Source organism: Poecilia reticulata, chromosome 18, assembly GCF_904066995.2.
Source record: "Poecilia reticulata chromosome 18, P_reticulata-male-v2, whole genome shotgun sequence".
NCBI classification, from domain to species: domain Eukaryota; kingdom Metazoa; phylum Chordata; class Actinopteri; order Cyprinodontiformes; family Poeciliidae; genus Poecilia; species Poecilia reticulata.
The window spans coordinates 14176301-14192603 of NC_088847.1; the positions used below are offsets into that span (position 1 = coordinate 14176301).

Below are 16303 nucleotides of genomic sequence, written 5' to 3' on the forward strand. Positions count from 1 at the left end.
TAAATTGTTCAGCAGTACTTAGTCATGAGCCACTTCTAAAAACTCCAGCTCTAAGTTGCTGACAAGTTGTCCAGATTATCTTTTCTGTAAGTTTTCGACATTTACACTTTTTCAGTTTGTTTCTTTGTTTTTTATTACCTTTCCTAAAGTTGATCTGTTCAGGTTATCCCACTTCCAGCTGCTGATGGGAGATGGTTTAACGGCTTGAATCCAGCAATCAAAATAAAATTAACACAGACTTTGAAAGGTTTAATATTTATCCCATTTTATTTACAATTTACATATTTTTTTGAAATGAGTGTGATTCAGTTTTTGTTCTTACTGCATTACATGATTATCAAACTGTAATAATCAACCACCAATAAAAATACGTGTTAGTTGAGGAAAGTAAAACCAGAGACAGAAGACACTAACCTCTTACGACACTGATCGTCTGAAAGCAATAAATCTGAAACTCTGGCTTTTGTCTGTCCTTTTGAAAAAGCATATTTCGTATTCCAGCGCATCTTGCATATTTTATACTCAGACGTTTCAGATGAAAACATTTTCTGCAGAGAAATTACAATGAAAACTACAATGTCCCTGTCAGACATGTGAGTTCATCTTTACATTTTAACTTATAAGAAGTATTTTTGATGAAAGAGTTCAGGATTACGGTAAATCTATTTTTTGAGTTTGACTGCATAGTTCTGGTCTGGTATAGAGCATGAATATTATGAACCATGGGGCACAAACCAAATATCTATTTTTTATCCAGTTAAAGATTATTTTACTGACTTTCAGGAAAGCTTGGACAAAGACGAAAACAACACGCTCAGATGGAAGGAGATTAGTTAATTCAGGAACGCGCCACAAGGCTGCAAAGAAGTAGAAAATACAGGATCAAATGTATCTCTGCCCACAAAGTAGCAACCAAAAAAAGAAGCTGAGGCTCCAAAATTTACACCTTCAAGAAAGACTAAAATGTGCAGCCGCCTACATGAATGAGATCAGTTACTTCTGGAGAGAGAAATGTGACACTCAAAGGATTTGGTCTCGGTGTTAATGGGTGAGCTCGGATGAGTCGGGGAGAGATTTTCACACCCAACAATGCTGCACCAGCTATAAAGCATGGTGGGGGCAGAGGCATGCTGTGCCATTATCATCAAATCAACCATTAAACATATAAAACATGAATTAAGGCCCCTAATGGATGCATGGAAATTTTTTCACTGCAACTGTAAACACTGAAAAAACACACAAAGTTGTAGCAATAAATAACTTACTAAAAAAAGAGAATTTTACCTAGAAAGCACAAATTATACATTCTCCATATATCTTTACTTGTGTATCAAATGAAATAAACGTCTTGTTGAAGTCAACTGCAGGTGAGACGCAGCAGAATATGAGACGGAAACAACCCTCTGCTGAGGTTTACCGATGTGCCGCACAAGAAACGAGGAAAACGTAAAAGGACACAAAACAATCATTTAAAAATCTCTAAAGAAAATCTCCAAACATTGTTTTCTCTCGCCTATGCAGAAGCCATAAATAGTTTCCCCACAGTAAATCCCACAAAGAAAGCAGCACTCAGGTTCTGTTCAAACAACAAACAGCATCTGTTAGTCACAGCAGGCCAACGCAGGTCAGCCGGCGTAGCGGAGAAACGTGGAACAATTACAGATCCTCACCGTAACTCGCCATTTACTTTCTCCTGCTCAGCGCTCTGAGTAAGACTGGATGGACGGCTTTAGGCCAAATCCGAGCGGCTTAGCACAACGCAATTTACAACTACCTCATGGAATAATCACCTCTTGCTTCATCTCTGTTGTTTTTCCCAAACGATGATTAAAAATGTGGCACGGTCCAAGATGGCGCTGAGATGCAGCTGAGCGAGGGGGAGGCATTTGGGCTGTGACTCATCTCTGGGTCGGTGCTCTCCTCCTTTTAGTTGGCGCAGTGCCATTTAGTGAGGCAACCGACTTTCTGAGGGGACGAGGTGGAAGCGTCGCGCGTGGCTTCATGCAAAACCGCACAACCGCGGTTATCACGGCTTCTTGATCGATTACAGAAGCAAAAGCCTGGCCTAACAACGTGAACACCCCTTGTTCTTGGATTCCAGCATGTGTGAACCCAGTCTGTGCTTAGAAACTGTAAAGAGAACAGAAAACCAAAACGCTCCCATCAAGTTCTTCACATCTCCGGCGGATACAGTCCCGACGCAGCGAATCCGAAGCACGGAGTCAGTGCGGCGTTCCCTTTCTCCTCAGCTCCAGGCTGTGCAGGCCCTCCTGCCTGCCCAGGGCGTGCTGCGCGCCGACTCTGTGGGCCATCTCCGTCGCGGTGATGTCGATCTGAGCATACCTGGTGGAGCTCTTTCCTGTCAAAATAAGAATTGCAGGAGAAACAAGATTGACATCTGGAATTCATCGAGAAAATGTCTTTTCAAGGGTCTAAACTCAGAAAAAGTTCAGTACTTCACCGACTAACTCGTCTGAGCTAGTGGAGCGCAATGAGAAGGTAATAAACAAAACCTAACAGTAAAATATTCACCTGAATTGGATGAGCTGTGTGTCTAAGCCAAAATCAAAAGACTTCCCAAAGAAGTTACCTGCAGATGCATCAGCCAGGAAATTCAGAGAAAAAAAAAAAAAAAGCAGCTTTCCTTTAATCTACACCCGTATATAGCCGCAGAACGTCTTGCGTCACAGTGTTTTTAAAAACAACAAGAAACACATTTGGCTTTAATCAGCCGTGTGCGTGGCGCTGAATGTGATTACTCAATGCCTGAGCCTTTGATGTGTGCGCCTGCTTAAACCTGCTTAAAGTTGAGTTCAGTTCTAATAAAAGAGATCACATAGATGTCATGAACAATGCAAACCGTAATGCCTTAAGCTGTTTGTGAACTGGTAGGAGAGGGCTGCTTCTAAAGCCAGGCTCAGGGAAAATGTCTGTCTGGATTGAACTCGGATGCGACAAAATCATCAAGTAGAAATAAAAAAAAAAAAGTTGGGGTTCTTTTTCCTGGTCTTTTCTGCAGAATATTTACATCCTTTTGCTGCTGGTAGTTTTAGTTCATCTGATAATTAATTAAAAAATAGTCGGTCAACAGATTTTGGAGCAGTACAAACATTATATAAGGAATTATAAGCTGCAGGATCTTCTTGGTCTTTAAATTTCTCCTTTTGCGCAAACTGGATCAAGCTTCCACATAAATCAGAGAAAATATGCAAATAATTCAGCTGAATTTCCTCGACACTTTGTCTTTCATATCTTTATTAATACAATTACTGCCAAACGTGCTTCTTTTCATTCGTCTTACATAAAATTCACATTTTCTGAAAAGCAACATCTTGTTTATTTCCGTTACCAAAGCTAACAGAAATAAACAAATTAAACATGTATGTATGTAATGAATCATTATGACAACTTTCAGAGTTACTTCCGTAAATAGATCTCTTTAAATTGGGATATAAACCATTTTATAGAGTTGCACCAGTCACATTTAGACTCAATATTAATGCAAATGGCTGCTGTTCTGCACCTCGGTCGTGTTTTATCGTCTCTCAGAAAGTGAAAGAAATTCAACCCGGCTTCTTCCGGCCATCAGCGGTCCTGGTAGGACGATCCCATTAGAGAGGGCGAACTCACAGCTGCGACCCGAGGGCCTCTCGGTGGTGAGGCAGGATGCCCTTCCTCCCGGGTGACAGATTAATAAGAGATAAACTGCAACGCCGCCATCAAGACGCTGACCTCTGACCTCCCACCCTTCTCGTGTTCTCGAAGGCAGCGACGATAAGACCGAACCCGCCGGTGAATTACGGCTCGCTGCTCCGTCTCCGGTCACCAGGACTTCGACGTCTTTCGGGAAAAGTTCCGGTGGGAGTCTTGCGGCGGCGACGCTGATGGGACCGAACCGAGTCACCGATGATTCATGCGACTCTTTATCCTGCCCTGGTGCAGCCTTGACATTATTGTAAGCGGGCTCTTTCGGAGCGGTCTGCTGGGTTTGAGGAGAAAATGCCTGATTTGAAAAAGCGGCTGCACACAGAGGGTGATCAGAAACGGGGAAAGCTTTGTGGAAAAAAAACGACATGGAGGTTCAGCGCTTCAAACACTCGCTTCTATATTTTTTTATACCTCGGTGTAAAGTTCATGGACACACCAAATCTGACCTTTTCTCTCACATTTAACTGCTTTGCTCCTGGACTCCTCTCTTGACTAAACATTAGTATGTTGTCTGAATGCCTGTGAATATGTCAGAAATGTTTCTTATATAAATTAGGTTATTTTGGAAAATTTAGAAATTCAGTCCATAGCTCTTTAGCCAGATTTAAACAATAACTAATAGGTTACTAAATGTTTTTCAAAAGAATAAATGTGGCAAAGCTCGACTGGGTAAACCTTTTACTCTGGAAAAACATTCATGTACAATGATGATTGTTTATATTCTTCTCTCTAAAGAACCAAGACCCGATCAATACGTTACGATACCATGAATGTTTTTGTCTGGATTGTACTGTGCTCTAATTATAATCCACATTTCATCAAGTTTTTGTATTTTTTTTCCCCCTCAGAGACGACGTTCAGGTGTATCCCTCAGTCCTGAATCTCATGTGCATCCTGAAAGCAGCACCAGGAGAAACCAGCACCGCTCTGCTTCTTAGCAGCGACCTCAGGCCAGAAGAGGACGGCGCCTCCACCTGAGAGAGACTGCAGTCTCATCAGATTAACATCCTGTGGACCCGGATGTTGTCGGAGCTCATTTTCCCTGCTCATTGGGTAAATTCCCTCCGGAAATCACGACTTCCTCCTGGTTTGTGTTTCTTTTTCAAGCTCGGTGTTAATAACTTTTCAGCTGCGTTCTCCTCAGTTTTTTTTTATGGGTTAAAAAAAAAAAAAAAACTATTTAGAGAGAAGCCACTGTAGTTATTAGCAACAGCCTTTGTAACCATGAATTTGAATACTAGATTAAACCAGTTAAGTAAGCTTATATTGACAAAAAAAAACAAAAAAACTAAATTTCCCTTTGATCATCACAAAGATTTACTTTTAAAACCCACAAAGGATTTACTGAAGAATAAACAGACTGTGATCTGCTGATGAAAAGTCATCCACCATCCTACGGGCTGAATCGTTTCCTTAACACAAGGCGGACGCTCAGAAACCAAACCAGAGACGCTCCGGGGACTGAAGATGAGGCCTCTCATTTAGCAGATGTCACTCCCAGTAAATTCTTACTCTGAGACGGCAGATGTGCGACGGTCCCTCTGGCGCTGTGGCCCGGCTCCTGCAGCTCCAGCTCCATGTAGTTGAGTTGTTTCTTAGACGTCGGGCTGACGGGAATATTCACGTACGTGACGCTTTCGCTCCGGGGCCTCTCGGGAAGCGCAGCCTCCGGAGGGAAAACAAACGCTGCCCCTGCAAGTACAAAAGCAAACTAAAAATCAGGCGGCTGCTTCGTTTTCTGTGTTTATTTCTCTCGTTTCGATCGAAGAAACCAAATCCAGGATGCGACTTGATTTTTTTTTTTTCTGCTGTTCGTCTCATTACACTCAAGTACCTCTTTTTTTTTTTACACTGGCAAAATGTCATGCTAATGCAACGGGGTGCGTCTTACTCATTTTGTCGTCGCAAACGTAATCAAAAGCTGGGCTCCCCTGGAGGCTGAGAGGCTCTTGAGACTTCAGCACTTAACGACCAACTCATGTTGTTTGGAGTTATGTAAATACAAACGTCTGATCAACGCCGACACAGAAGCTGCTGACGGCTCTGCAATCATACAGGAACACTGTATTCCCTGTTGCATTGTTCATTTTGCTCTGGAGGCTAATTATGCATAATTAGTAAACCTGACCAAATTATTTTCCTTTTAATTACACCATTTAGTCATTTGTCGACTCCGTCATTGCTTCTTATCCAAGATCCAAGCTGTTGGAAACAAGGCCCACGGTCACTTTCTCTGCTAATACCGAGTTCGGATGAGAAGAGGGAAATAAGAGGGGCCCAAATCTGTTCGCTCATATTCAGTTGGCAGAACAAAAAGCCAAAACGTTCCCTCAATCCATTTGAACTGAACGGCTCTCTTCTGTCAAACAGAAATCACATCGCCACGTTGCCTAAAGCGAGTTGTCGTCAGCGTGATTTATGGCGAATGACGGATGGGTTGAAGTGGGAAGGCGTCTAAAGGCCAGGCTCAACAAAGGAGCGTGAAGTTGAGATTATTACTGGCAGCTTTTATGCTTCAGAAATATTTTACTCTGAATCAGCTTGAAGTTCTTCAGCAGTCTGAGTGACAGCAGATGGGACCACACCCACCTGATCTCACTCAGCACATACATGATTCAACCCGTCAGAGGTTCTCCACCGTTCCCTTCTCGGGCCAATTAATTTTTTTTTTACCGCTGCAGACGAGGAGAAACCTCACACAGGCTGCAGTTTTAGGAACAGTCTGAGGCAGTTCCTAAAGTCAAGCCATCGCGAGAGAGCAATTGTCAAAACTCACTCAAATAATTAAACTCTCCAGTTTCTTCTGCTTCGAACGCAGCAACACAACATTCACTACCTGTCCACTGTGTCCCACCTACTGACTGAGGCCATGACGGAGAGAGAGAGAGAGGATGTGTGTTAGTCACTTTACATTTTTGTGGTTGCAGTTTTATGCTTGAGCGGTGAAAGTGGACATTTTTGCACGTCGATTATGTTTCTCGGCAAATTCATCCATAAACAGGACAACGTCCTTTAAAAAGACAAAACGTTTTTGTCTCTAATGCAAATAAGAGAAACATAAGGAAGCTTTTTGGATCAAACTTACTACGGTTCACATATGCAACCAAGTTTAACCTTTTTGATGTAAGTTAACATCACATAAAAGAAAAAAAGGAAGGAAAGCATTAAGGTTTAAACGACTAAGTGCAGGGAAAGATTCAGCATAACTACACATAGAAATTTAGATTAAATGAACGCATGTTTAAAGAAGTAAACTTCTTCTATTGTTCTTTGTTTCCCTCTCATCCAAAATTATTCCTCAATTTCAACTAAAGAAGCCACGTTGGTGTTTTTCCCATTGTGCTAAGTTCAAAGTGCTGTTACACACAGTGTAGGACCTAAACACCAAAATGTCAATTAGATAATAATCACGCTCTTTTAATCAACTGGATTTTTGTGGGTGCATAATTATACCTTCTTTCTCTTCCTCACTTTGTTCCCCTATTTTATAACTAAGGCCAATTTTTTTTTTTTTAAGTGTTTTACCTTTTCTGTGAACTTTTCCAAAAGCCACGTTGGAGTTTTTTCAGAGTTAGAAAAATTATAGTAGTCGTCTTCTACTTTTTTCTTTCAACTTGCTGACAGTACAGCAGAATCACCAGGAGGCAGAAGTGGCTCCTGAAAAAGATGATCCTCCCACTTTAAGCCACAGGAACATTAAAACAGAAAATGCTCAGGTCGGAGTATCTTTATACATCTGTGAATTACTATTTGAAGCTTGAAGAAACTGTTGTAATCAACTTACAGTAAAGAAAGACAGGTGTTGCCTGTATTACATTTCCAAAATAATTAATTAGTTTGCTTAGACACACGTATGAACTTTAGTGTTTTCCCAAAGTGTTTAAAGTGATGTTAAATTTGTCCACAAGACTTAGGGAGAGTTTTCATCAGAACATCCGACCTTTCTTCCAGAAGTGCAACAATGAGGTCAAACTCTGATGTTGGCTCGCAGTCTCCACCCTAATTCACCCCAGAGTTGCTCGTCCATGTCTTATGGGCTTTGCTTTGTGCACCGCTGCATGTTGGAACAGGTAGAGGCTAACTTTACCCACAACGTTCTCCAAAATGTCTTGGTATGTCGAAGCACTATGATGTCCTTTCCTTGAAACTGAGGATCTGAACCAAACTCCTGAAAAAGAGTTACCATAAGCCTCCCTGCAACAAACTTAACACCTGATGCAATGCAGCCATTCATCAGGTCTCATTCAGCTGGCAACTGCCAAACCCAATCCGTGATTCAGCGTCTCCACGGCTCAAGATTTAAGATGCGTTTTATATCACATGTCGATGCAGCTGCTCACCCATGGAAACCCATTCTGCGATGCGCTCTGTGTGCGATTTCGGAGCGAAGATGAGGACAACGTATATTTAAAAGTCTGTAACTAATGGCTGCAGAAAGTTGTTGATCAAACTGCTCTGCGATTTTCCATGCTCTACCACTTTGTAACTAACTTGCAACCACTTGGTATGCAACAACAAGTGTCTGTGAAAAAAAAAATCCTGATCTGGACTTACTGCATTGATGCATCCTGTTATGGTGCTACTATTTCACAACTGGTTGTAGACGGTATCTGCAGGCTTAGGAGCTGCAGTCTGGAAGTGTTTGAAACGCCTGAATTGTACAAAATACTCTCAATAAGGAGCGCGCACACGTCTTGTGATTGCCCGGAGAAAGATCTAGCGTTTCTACAGATACCAACTGAAATGTGTGTCGATTCACCCCGCCTGACCTTTTGCGCTCCGGATGGATAAAACACAGTTTGTGTTGACAAAGAAGACAGACAAAGGTGAATCCTTCTATTTCAGGGACTCTTCCTAAATGGCATCAAGCAGTGGCCATTACCCACAGCTGAGGAGCATCAACCCCAGGGGGACACTTACGATCAGTGAGAGGCCATTAGACGCTAGCAGAATCTCGGTGGGTGCAGCCTTTGGCAACGTCTAACCTAATTGATCAGACAGCAAGCCAGCCGTCGCAGAAGTGTGGTGTTTTATAATGGCCGTCATTAGAACATTGGGTTTGCCCACAGCACTGTGGCTGGGGGGCTTTTTTCATAACAGACTTTGCAGAGCCTCCGGGGGGAAACGTTGGAGGCTGAACCTGCTGGAGCTCAGCGGTGAAAACCCTGCAGACAGAGAAGGAAGGAAGACGCGTTGGACAGGCCTGACTTCCAGTTGGTCTCCCATCTCTAATGTGACACTGCTCTCTGTCAGATGCAGCCAAGGCTGCACAAAATAAGAATAATTTTCTTATTTGGATATAAATACCAAAATAAAGCATCTCTGCGTTATTTTGTATGCTTGTTTTTGTCATGTTTCGCAAGTTTGCCAACTATTTACAATAAAATAACGACCTAGTTTAAGCATCTCCTGTCATCTTCTTTTCTAGCAGTTCAGTAGTCACAGATTCACCCATTTGTGGATTTTTTTTTGTTTGTTTTTTTGTGGAGCTCGACACCAAATTATTTGCGGAGATTTTGCTTTGATGTGAGTCTTTGTGTAGATCATATGTAAAAATAAATTTCAAACGAAAATGCACCTTAAGAAACTGAAATACCAAGATGCAACAAGTGGCACGTTAAAAGCTGCCGTTTGCAAAACAGCCAATCCAGGAGCGGCTTTCATTTTCCTTTTACCCTCCAAGTGGAGATAAGGAGAAACATGTGTTTTAGCCTCTGTGGTTGTGCTAAAATGGTTCCCACTGTGGCCATTAATGCATATTATTGTATTTGATTGATTAAAATATTCAGTTCTGAGAGAGGGCCCACCAGGCGATCACTGCACCAGGTTTGGCCGTTGTACCAATGCAGCAGTCAGTAGTGACAAGACCAGACCAGATAACTAAAAACTGTTTTACATTCATTATGTGACTGCACCACAGTTGAGCTCTACACTTTTTCATGGGTCACCATTTGGGGAGAGCGTGGAGTTATCTAATCAGGATCCCGCCACGTGTTCAGTCTGAATACTGATTCCTGGCTAAATGAAGGCAACTCATCAAATAATTATCATTTCCACATGTAGTTTACGAAGAAGCAAATGAAAAACTCATCACTACACTCTGACAAACTCTGCACTCTAAAAGTTTGCAAGCGGTGAAATTAGGCCATCTCGAATATGATGATATTTTATTAAGCTTGCGAAGGTTCAAAATCTATAAAAATTCAAAACTCAACAGGGTAAAAAAAAAAATGTGTCAGAATAATCAGTTTAACATTTAATGTGATGGCTTTATTCACTTCAGTAAGACAAAAGTTAAAAATGCAATAACCGGGTCAAAACCTATTTAAAATTTACAGCTGAATCCAACAATCCAACCTGCTTCTCTATTCACGAACAGCAATTTTTTTTTTTTAAGTTTAACCTTTAATCAGACAAAAAAATAAATAAACCCCAATTTGCAATTCTGCTTCCTGGTACAAACCTGCGCCAGCGGGCCTGAGCACCTCCTGCTCATCCTGGCCCATTAACTGCCTGCTGAGGCAGGATAATGAGGAAGATGACATGGAGGCTGCCGCCGAGTGTGTGTGCGTGAGAAGGTACCCGAACATGACTGATGGGTTCGGTGAGAGACCGTGGCAGCTGCTGTGGCTTCTCGGAGCAGGTATGCGTCGGACTGAAGCCGTGTGTGTGTGTGTGTGTGTGAGCGCGTGGGAAGCTTAAAGTGGCCAAACGTCCGCTGACAACTGTCCTCTCACCTCACGTCAGCGCAGCAGCACCGCTACACATCCCTGCACTCGTTCGGTCGCACTTCTGGTTGCTTTCTGTACGAGAGGCTGTTATGCAACCGAAGTTCCCGGTGTTACATAAAATGCAGATAGCGACAGAAGAGGTCCTCGGATACGTCACGACAGCGGCAGGTGGCGAACTCTGAATTACATTAAAATATACACAAACTCGGCTGCTTTAAATCCCGGTGACCTCCAAGTGCAAACCATGTGCCATAGTAACAGTATTAACTTTGGCTTGGCAACTATTCAAATTAACATCTACAGGAAAATCACTGATGAAATCAATGCTAAATTCTTAGAGCATTTTTACATTTTTAAAAATGAATAAAAAATCACTTCACAGGATAACTTGGGTCAGTAGGAGATAAAGAACAGTGTTTATGTCACATCTGTTGTAAAGTTATCAAGTTTACAAACACAAGCTCCACATTTTTTTAGGATTTTCTGTGACAGAACCAAACCAAGTGGAGTTTATTTATGACATAGAAGGGAAATGATTTGTGGTTTCAGTGACCACAAAGAAAAACCTGAAAAGTTTGTCCAGTTTCCCCTCCGTGCTGAATAAAAGCAAAGAATTAAAGCTTTAGTTTTTAAGTCATATAAAGTGTTTTGCATGTAGGTTAAAGTTGGTTCACATCTGACTGGAACACACCCTGCTAGATATTTGCTGTGTCCATTAATGGAGTGAACAGCTAATTGTTCCCTTATGAACACAGTTGTTCTTCCGGCTGAACTGTGAATCTCTGCAGCTCCCACAGAGTCGCCACGGTCCTCTTTGCTTATTCTCTGATTTTTGCCCCGCCTCTCAGTTGAGGTGGTCCGCCGTGTCTTGGCAGGTTTGCACCACACGTTTAGAGAAACCGGATTAAAAGGGGTTACGTACATCTACCAATTTTCATCTGAAAACACCCGCACATCTTTTCCTTTCCACTTTGAAGTTTTGCCCTACTTTTTCAGTCTATTGCATAAAATCCTGACACATTATATCAAGGGTTTTGGCCATAACATTATAAAATGTGGAAAAAGTTGTGAATATTCCTGCAAGGTTGTGTAGTCATATTTATAAGGTATTATGAACATAGAGCTGGACGCTGATGCTTTTCTAACACTATGCAACTTTGACTAATAAGCCTAAAATACTGCTCTGTGATATTTACTAAGACATTAACGAAGTCATTTACATCCTACAATGTTCCAATTATTAAAATGTGATCAGACATCATTAACAGTCTTTTGTTACTGAATACAAAACAATCTTCAGTCAACTTGCTTCAATTGAAATTCATTTAACTGACTGATGCGACTGGCGTGTGGGTGGCGCTCTTTGAAGAAAGTGAAACGCCAGCTTGTCGAATCATTTTTTAATTAAATTTATACAAATTTAGAATAAAGATGTCAACACGGCTTCATGAGTAGATTAACTGGAGCTGTGAGGATTTATGTGGGCTTTGAAACATTTCTTCCTCCTCTGTTTGTAATAAGCTCCCTATTTGCACAGACTCCACAACTACAACAAAACTGCTGAAACTCTTCCAAAGACGGACATCTTGACTTCAGCTAAAAGAAACGGCTAGCGTAAACGTTCTTGGAGAACAATTGGAGCTCATGTTTGTTGTTCTGTCTTACTCAAAAAACTTAACATAAGTAAACGTCTGTAGAGACAACATCAGGGCGTCTGAGGTGAAATGCAGGTAAAACTCCAGATGAAAAACAACTCAAATGTCGTTGCAGTTTTTCACCCAGAGAAATACCGGCTGATAAATGTTACATTACTGTTTCTAAAAAATATATATGTTTGCCGAGTTCAAATGAAAATGCTAAAAATGTTCAGCCCAGAAGTACACTTGAGTTTGAAAGGCCGTTAGTCACAAATACTACGTTTTTGTTTTCTTTGAATCTAAAATGAAAACCAGCAAAAATATTTCCAAACTATAACAAAAGCAGAAACTTTCAGTTTTGGCTGGTTGAAGCACTTAAAACTCAAATTTAAATTGCTTTTAAACCTTGAAAAGACATCAACCAAAGTTTTAACTTTAATTAAAATGAAATCAAAAACCCGATACCAATAGGAAAGGAGATATACTCTTCAAACGTTATCGCTGTGGCGCCGTTGGCAGCAAGTAAATCCCGGAATGAGATTTGATTGGTTTATTTTGAGCTACATAAAAGAAGAGAAACAAACATGTTGTATAATGTACACAATATACTCCAAAGTACTACGAAAAAGATGTATGTACTGTATGGATGACTACAAAGCAAGTATTTGTATTGTCTCAGTTTTAAATTTAAACTGCTGAAAATCTGGTAGAAGCCCAGAAGTTTCCAAGACAAACAAATCAGTCACCATTTGTCAACATTTATTTTAAGAGCAATGAAACGGGCAACTTGGGAGAACAAAAATCCATTTCAAGACATTTGTGAGGCCGTGTTTGAAGCCGGAGGGAAACAATTTGGGATTTTGACTGAAAGGTTCTTGGCAGCTTTGAAATGAAGAGTCGCTGTTGTCAAAAAAATCGCAAATGTTAATTCTGTAAGAAATGTAAGAAAGAAAGCCGCCTCGTTGCCAGAATATTTCAAACCTTTTTTTCCTCCTTATTTGGAAAAAGATGGCCAACAATCCAGGATTCTAATTTTTACCATCCATGAATCATTCGGTTAATTTTAGCAACTCCCTTTGTCATTTTTACACCACGCTTTGCTTTTTGTCAATTTCATTTTGAGCTCGTCAATTTGGCTCAAATAAATCGTCAAGATATTTTAAGAACTGACATGAGCTGCTGTCTGGTGGGAAGTTAAGAGAAAAAAAGTCACAGATGCAAAGTCTGGTTGCATTATTTCCAAGACGAGCTTCCCCTCCTCCACCTATTGCAGGGAGTACTTTGAGAAAATAAAATAGATAACTTTTAAGCGTTGCATAAGGCATAAAAGACATCTAAACATGCAAATCAAAATCTAAGCCAAAATAGTGATGGAAGAGATGTGACCCTAATAGATTATTATTTTATTATTATTATTCAAAAAGCAAGATCAAAAAGCCACAACGTAGATTCCAAATGTAAACCTTTTATTTAAAGAAATGTGTCCTGTGATCTGGTTACGTTACATTTCAGGTGTTTGGTCATGACGGCCACGGTTACATAAGAAGGAAAAACGTGGGAAACTTGCCGTCCTGATAACGACATCACAGTTCTGATGCGCTAGGAGAGACCGGCTGGGAAATAAAATGGAGATCTGATGTTTCCAACCAACCAGTCTCCGCTCTGAAAGTTGAAAATGAGTCGATTCCTGTCACAAAACAATTTCTCAGTGCGGTTGTTTTTTTTTCAGAAAACAGCAATAGGTTTCTGTGAAAGGGTTCCTGAGTTGGTAACACTTGTGATTTCTTACACTAAACGTCGAGTTAAACGTCGTTTATGACCCTTAACTTGACTGAATGTTAAAACGGGAAATTTTTTCTCTGCAAACAAGAACAGTTTTGGGTACAAGCAACAATTTTCTAGCCGCACTTTCAAAGCTTACAGAAATAAACAAAAACTTTAAGGCTCAAATTTTAACGCGTTTAGACGAGCCACACCCACTACGTTTGTGTTCATCCGTTTTCCATTAAAACTATTTCCCCCGACAGCTGGCGTGTTACGCGTTGCTCTGCTCCACACGTGGAAAACAATTTGTAAAAACAATGTTCATCAGTCCACTCGGTCCATTTGCCTGAATGAAGTGAATTACAGCGTGGATGTTCCTCCCTCCTCAGGGACGTTATGCCATCTGTTAGTCTGCTTCTACAGACTGAGTTATTTTAATAGACTCATTTCAATTCTCGCACACCAAGCGACAGGTGAAGCGTCAAAGCAATCTTGATTCAAGTGGGTGACTCATCCATTTATTTCACTATCAACAAAGTGGCTTGCAGTTATTTAAGGAAACCTAAGTAAGTCAGACTCAGTGAAATTGTAAATGTTTAAGCAAGTTAAATCAAAACCGGCCTGGACGTGGCGACCAAAATGAAGCCGTTTCCGCTCACCTTCAGCCTCTTGGAGGAGCCTCTGCTGGCCGTAGCTGCCCATCAGCTCGTATTTGCTCTTCTCTTCAGCCTGGAATACAGAAAAGTGAGAACTCTCAAACGTAATTTGCAGTGAGTGGCCATACCAAATGCATGAATTTCATTACGTAAGTGTGATTTTCTACTTTTTTAACCCTATTCAGTGGACATGTCAGGAGGATTTATGGACTGAGCAGGATTTACTGAGAACTCGGACCTCGTCTCGTTTGTGGGAACCCAGTCTGAGGTGTTATTATCCTAGACGCTGCGACTCTCAGAACTCAGCCATGTAATCCCAGACACCCGACAGCAACGCTGCTGGGAAAACTGATTAAAGACCACAGACTTCATGCGGCCACCATTACAATCACGGCTGGAACGTAAGATGTGACATATTTAGTGAACAGTTTCTATCTGAGCTCACTACTAGATCATAAAACGTGTTTTTATCACAGTGTTTTATGAAAGTCATGACGTCATAACATTTGTCGGCATCACAGCAATTAAACCCTTCTTATAATCGCTGAATGGCGATTGCCAATGTTTCCACTGGTTTAAAAAAAAAATAAAATCTGATTATGAGCTGCTTGGGATTGAAAGGTCTCATTTCAATCCCAAGCAGCTCATAATCAGATTTTTATTTTCTCTGACATTCCGGGTGGGAAGTAAATGGGAATGTTTTTAGAATGATAAGAAAAATGAACGCACTTGTTTGTCATTTCATGAGTCATTTAGGTTGTTAATGTAGGTTTTACACAAACAAAATTTTAAAAACGCTAAAAATATTGTTTTTGCTTAGATGAACGTCTGAAAACCAACTCAAGTAAGAACATTAATGTTAATACCAAAGAGTAACACACACTTTAGGAAACGTGCATTGTGCTTTACTAGTTGAAATTACTGAAACTAATCGTCACATAAACCAAATGTCCACAAAAAAACAACTAACAATCCAGTGATTTTAGTTTCTCATTTTATGTTTGGAATAAAATTAAATTAGCAAGACTGAAAACAAAAAAACGCTGAAAGATTCAGTTTTATTTCTTGAGTCCGAGATTCGGGACTTGTGAACTAGCATGACGTCCAGTTTGCTGGTTTAAATAAAGTTACGTGTGTGTGAAAAGCTGACTGTGTGAAGCGGATCACAGCGTCGTGTCCACGAACCTCTGGGTGTTTCTCCGGCATCCGACTCTCCATGACCTCATAAGCAGGATCAGCTCTGCGTCGTTCTTCTTTACTGTTGAGCTTTTTCTCTGGTTGGACAGAAGAAGATGTTTGTTTACGTGACTCTGAGTGTTGACTTTAACGTAGAGCATGGAAGTTATAATTTCTCTTAGAACAAATTATTCATATGCCTTATTTACAAACGAGACACACATATGTGTAATCTTAATAGCCAATAAGTGCCATTCAAAGAGAGAATGCAATTCAGTTTTTTACTACAATTAAGATGCATTTTAAAAGGTCTTTGGTTATTTTAATTACAATACACAATAATACTAAAAACAAGCTTTATACTTTGTTTAGTCCGTTTCGTAAACCAACATTCACACACTGTGAAAACACGTAAAGCCAAACACACCTGTAGAGATGAATCTGACCATGTAAAGAACAAAAATCATTTCCACCCACATGCTGTTAAAGGTTTAGTTTTGCTTTCTTTCACAAGCACATTTTTACTTTGACCTTGATCATTTGGAGACACATTAAAAAGTAAAGAAAGTGTTTAAATTTGAGTCCATGTGGACTGATGGATGACACAAACTAACAGAAGTGATGGAAGTAT

General features: G+C 40.6%; 1 protein-coding gene across 2 annotated transcripts in view; it reads right to left on the minus strand.

Annotated features, from left to right (window-relative positions):
* Positions 1-248: 248 nt before the first annotated feature.
* LOC103480440 (protein Dok-7) overlaps positions 249-16303 on the minus strand; it is a 35536-nt gene continuing 19481 nt past the window's right edge. For both annotated transcript variants that reach the window (XM_008435389.3, XM_008435390.3), the window contains 4 exons: positions 15682-15770; positions 14500-14569; positions 5221-5400; positions 249-2359 (listed from right to left, as the gene is read on the minus strand). In XM_008435389.3, the coding sequence (XP_008433611.2) occupies positions 2223-2359; positions 5221-5400; positions 14500-14569; positions 15682-15770 (476 nt within the window). In that variant the 3' untranslated portion in view covers positions 249-2222. The remainder of the gene's footprint in view (positions 2360-5220; positions 5401-14499; positions 14570-15681; positions 15771-16303) is intronic.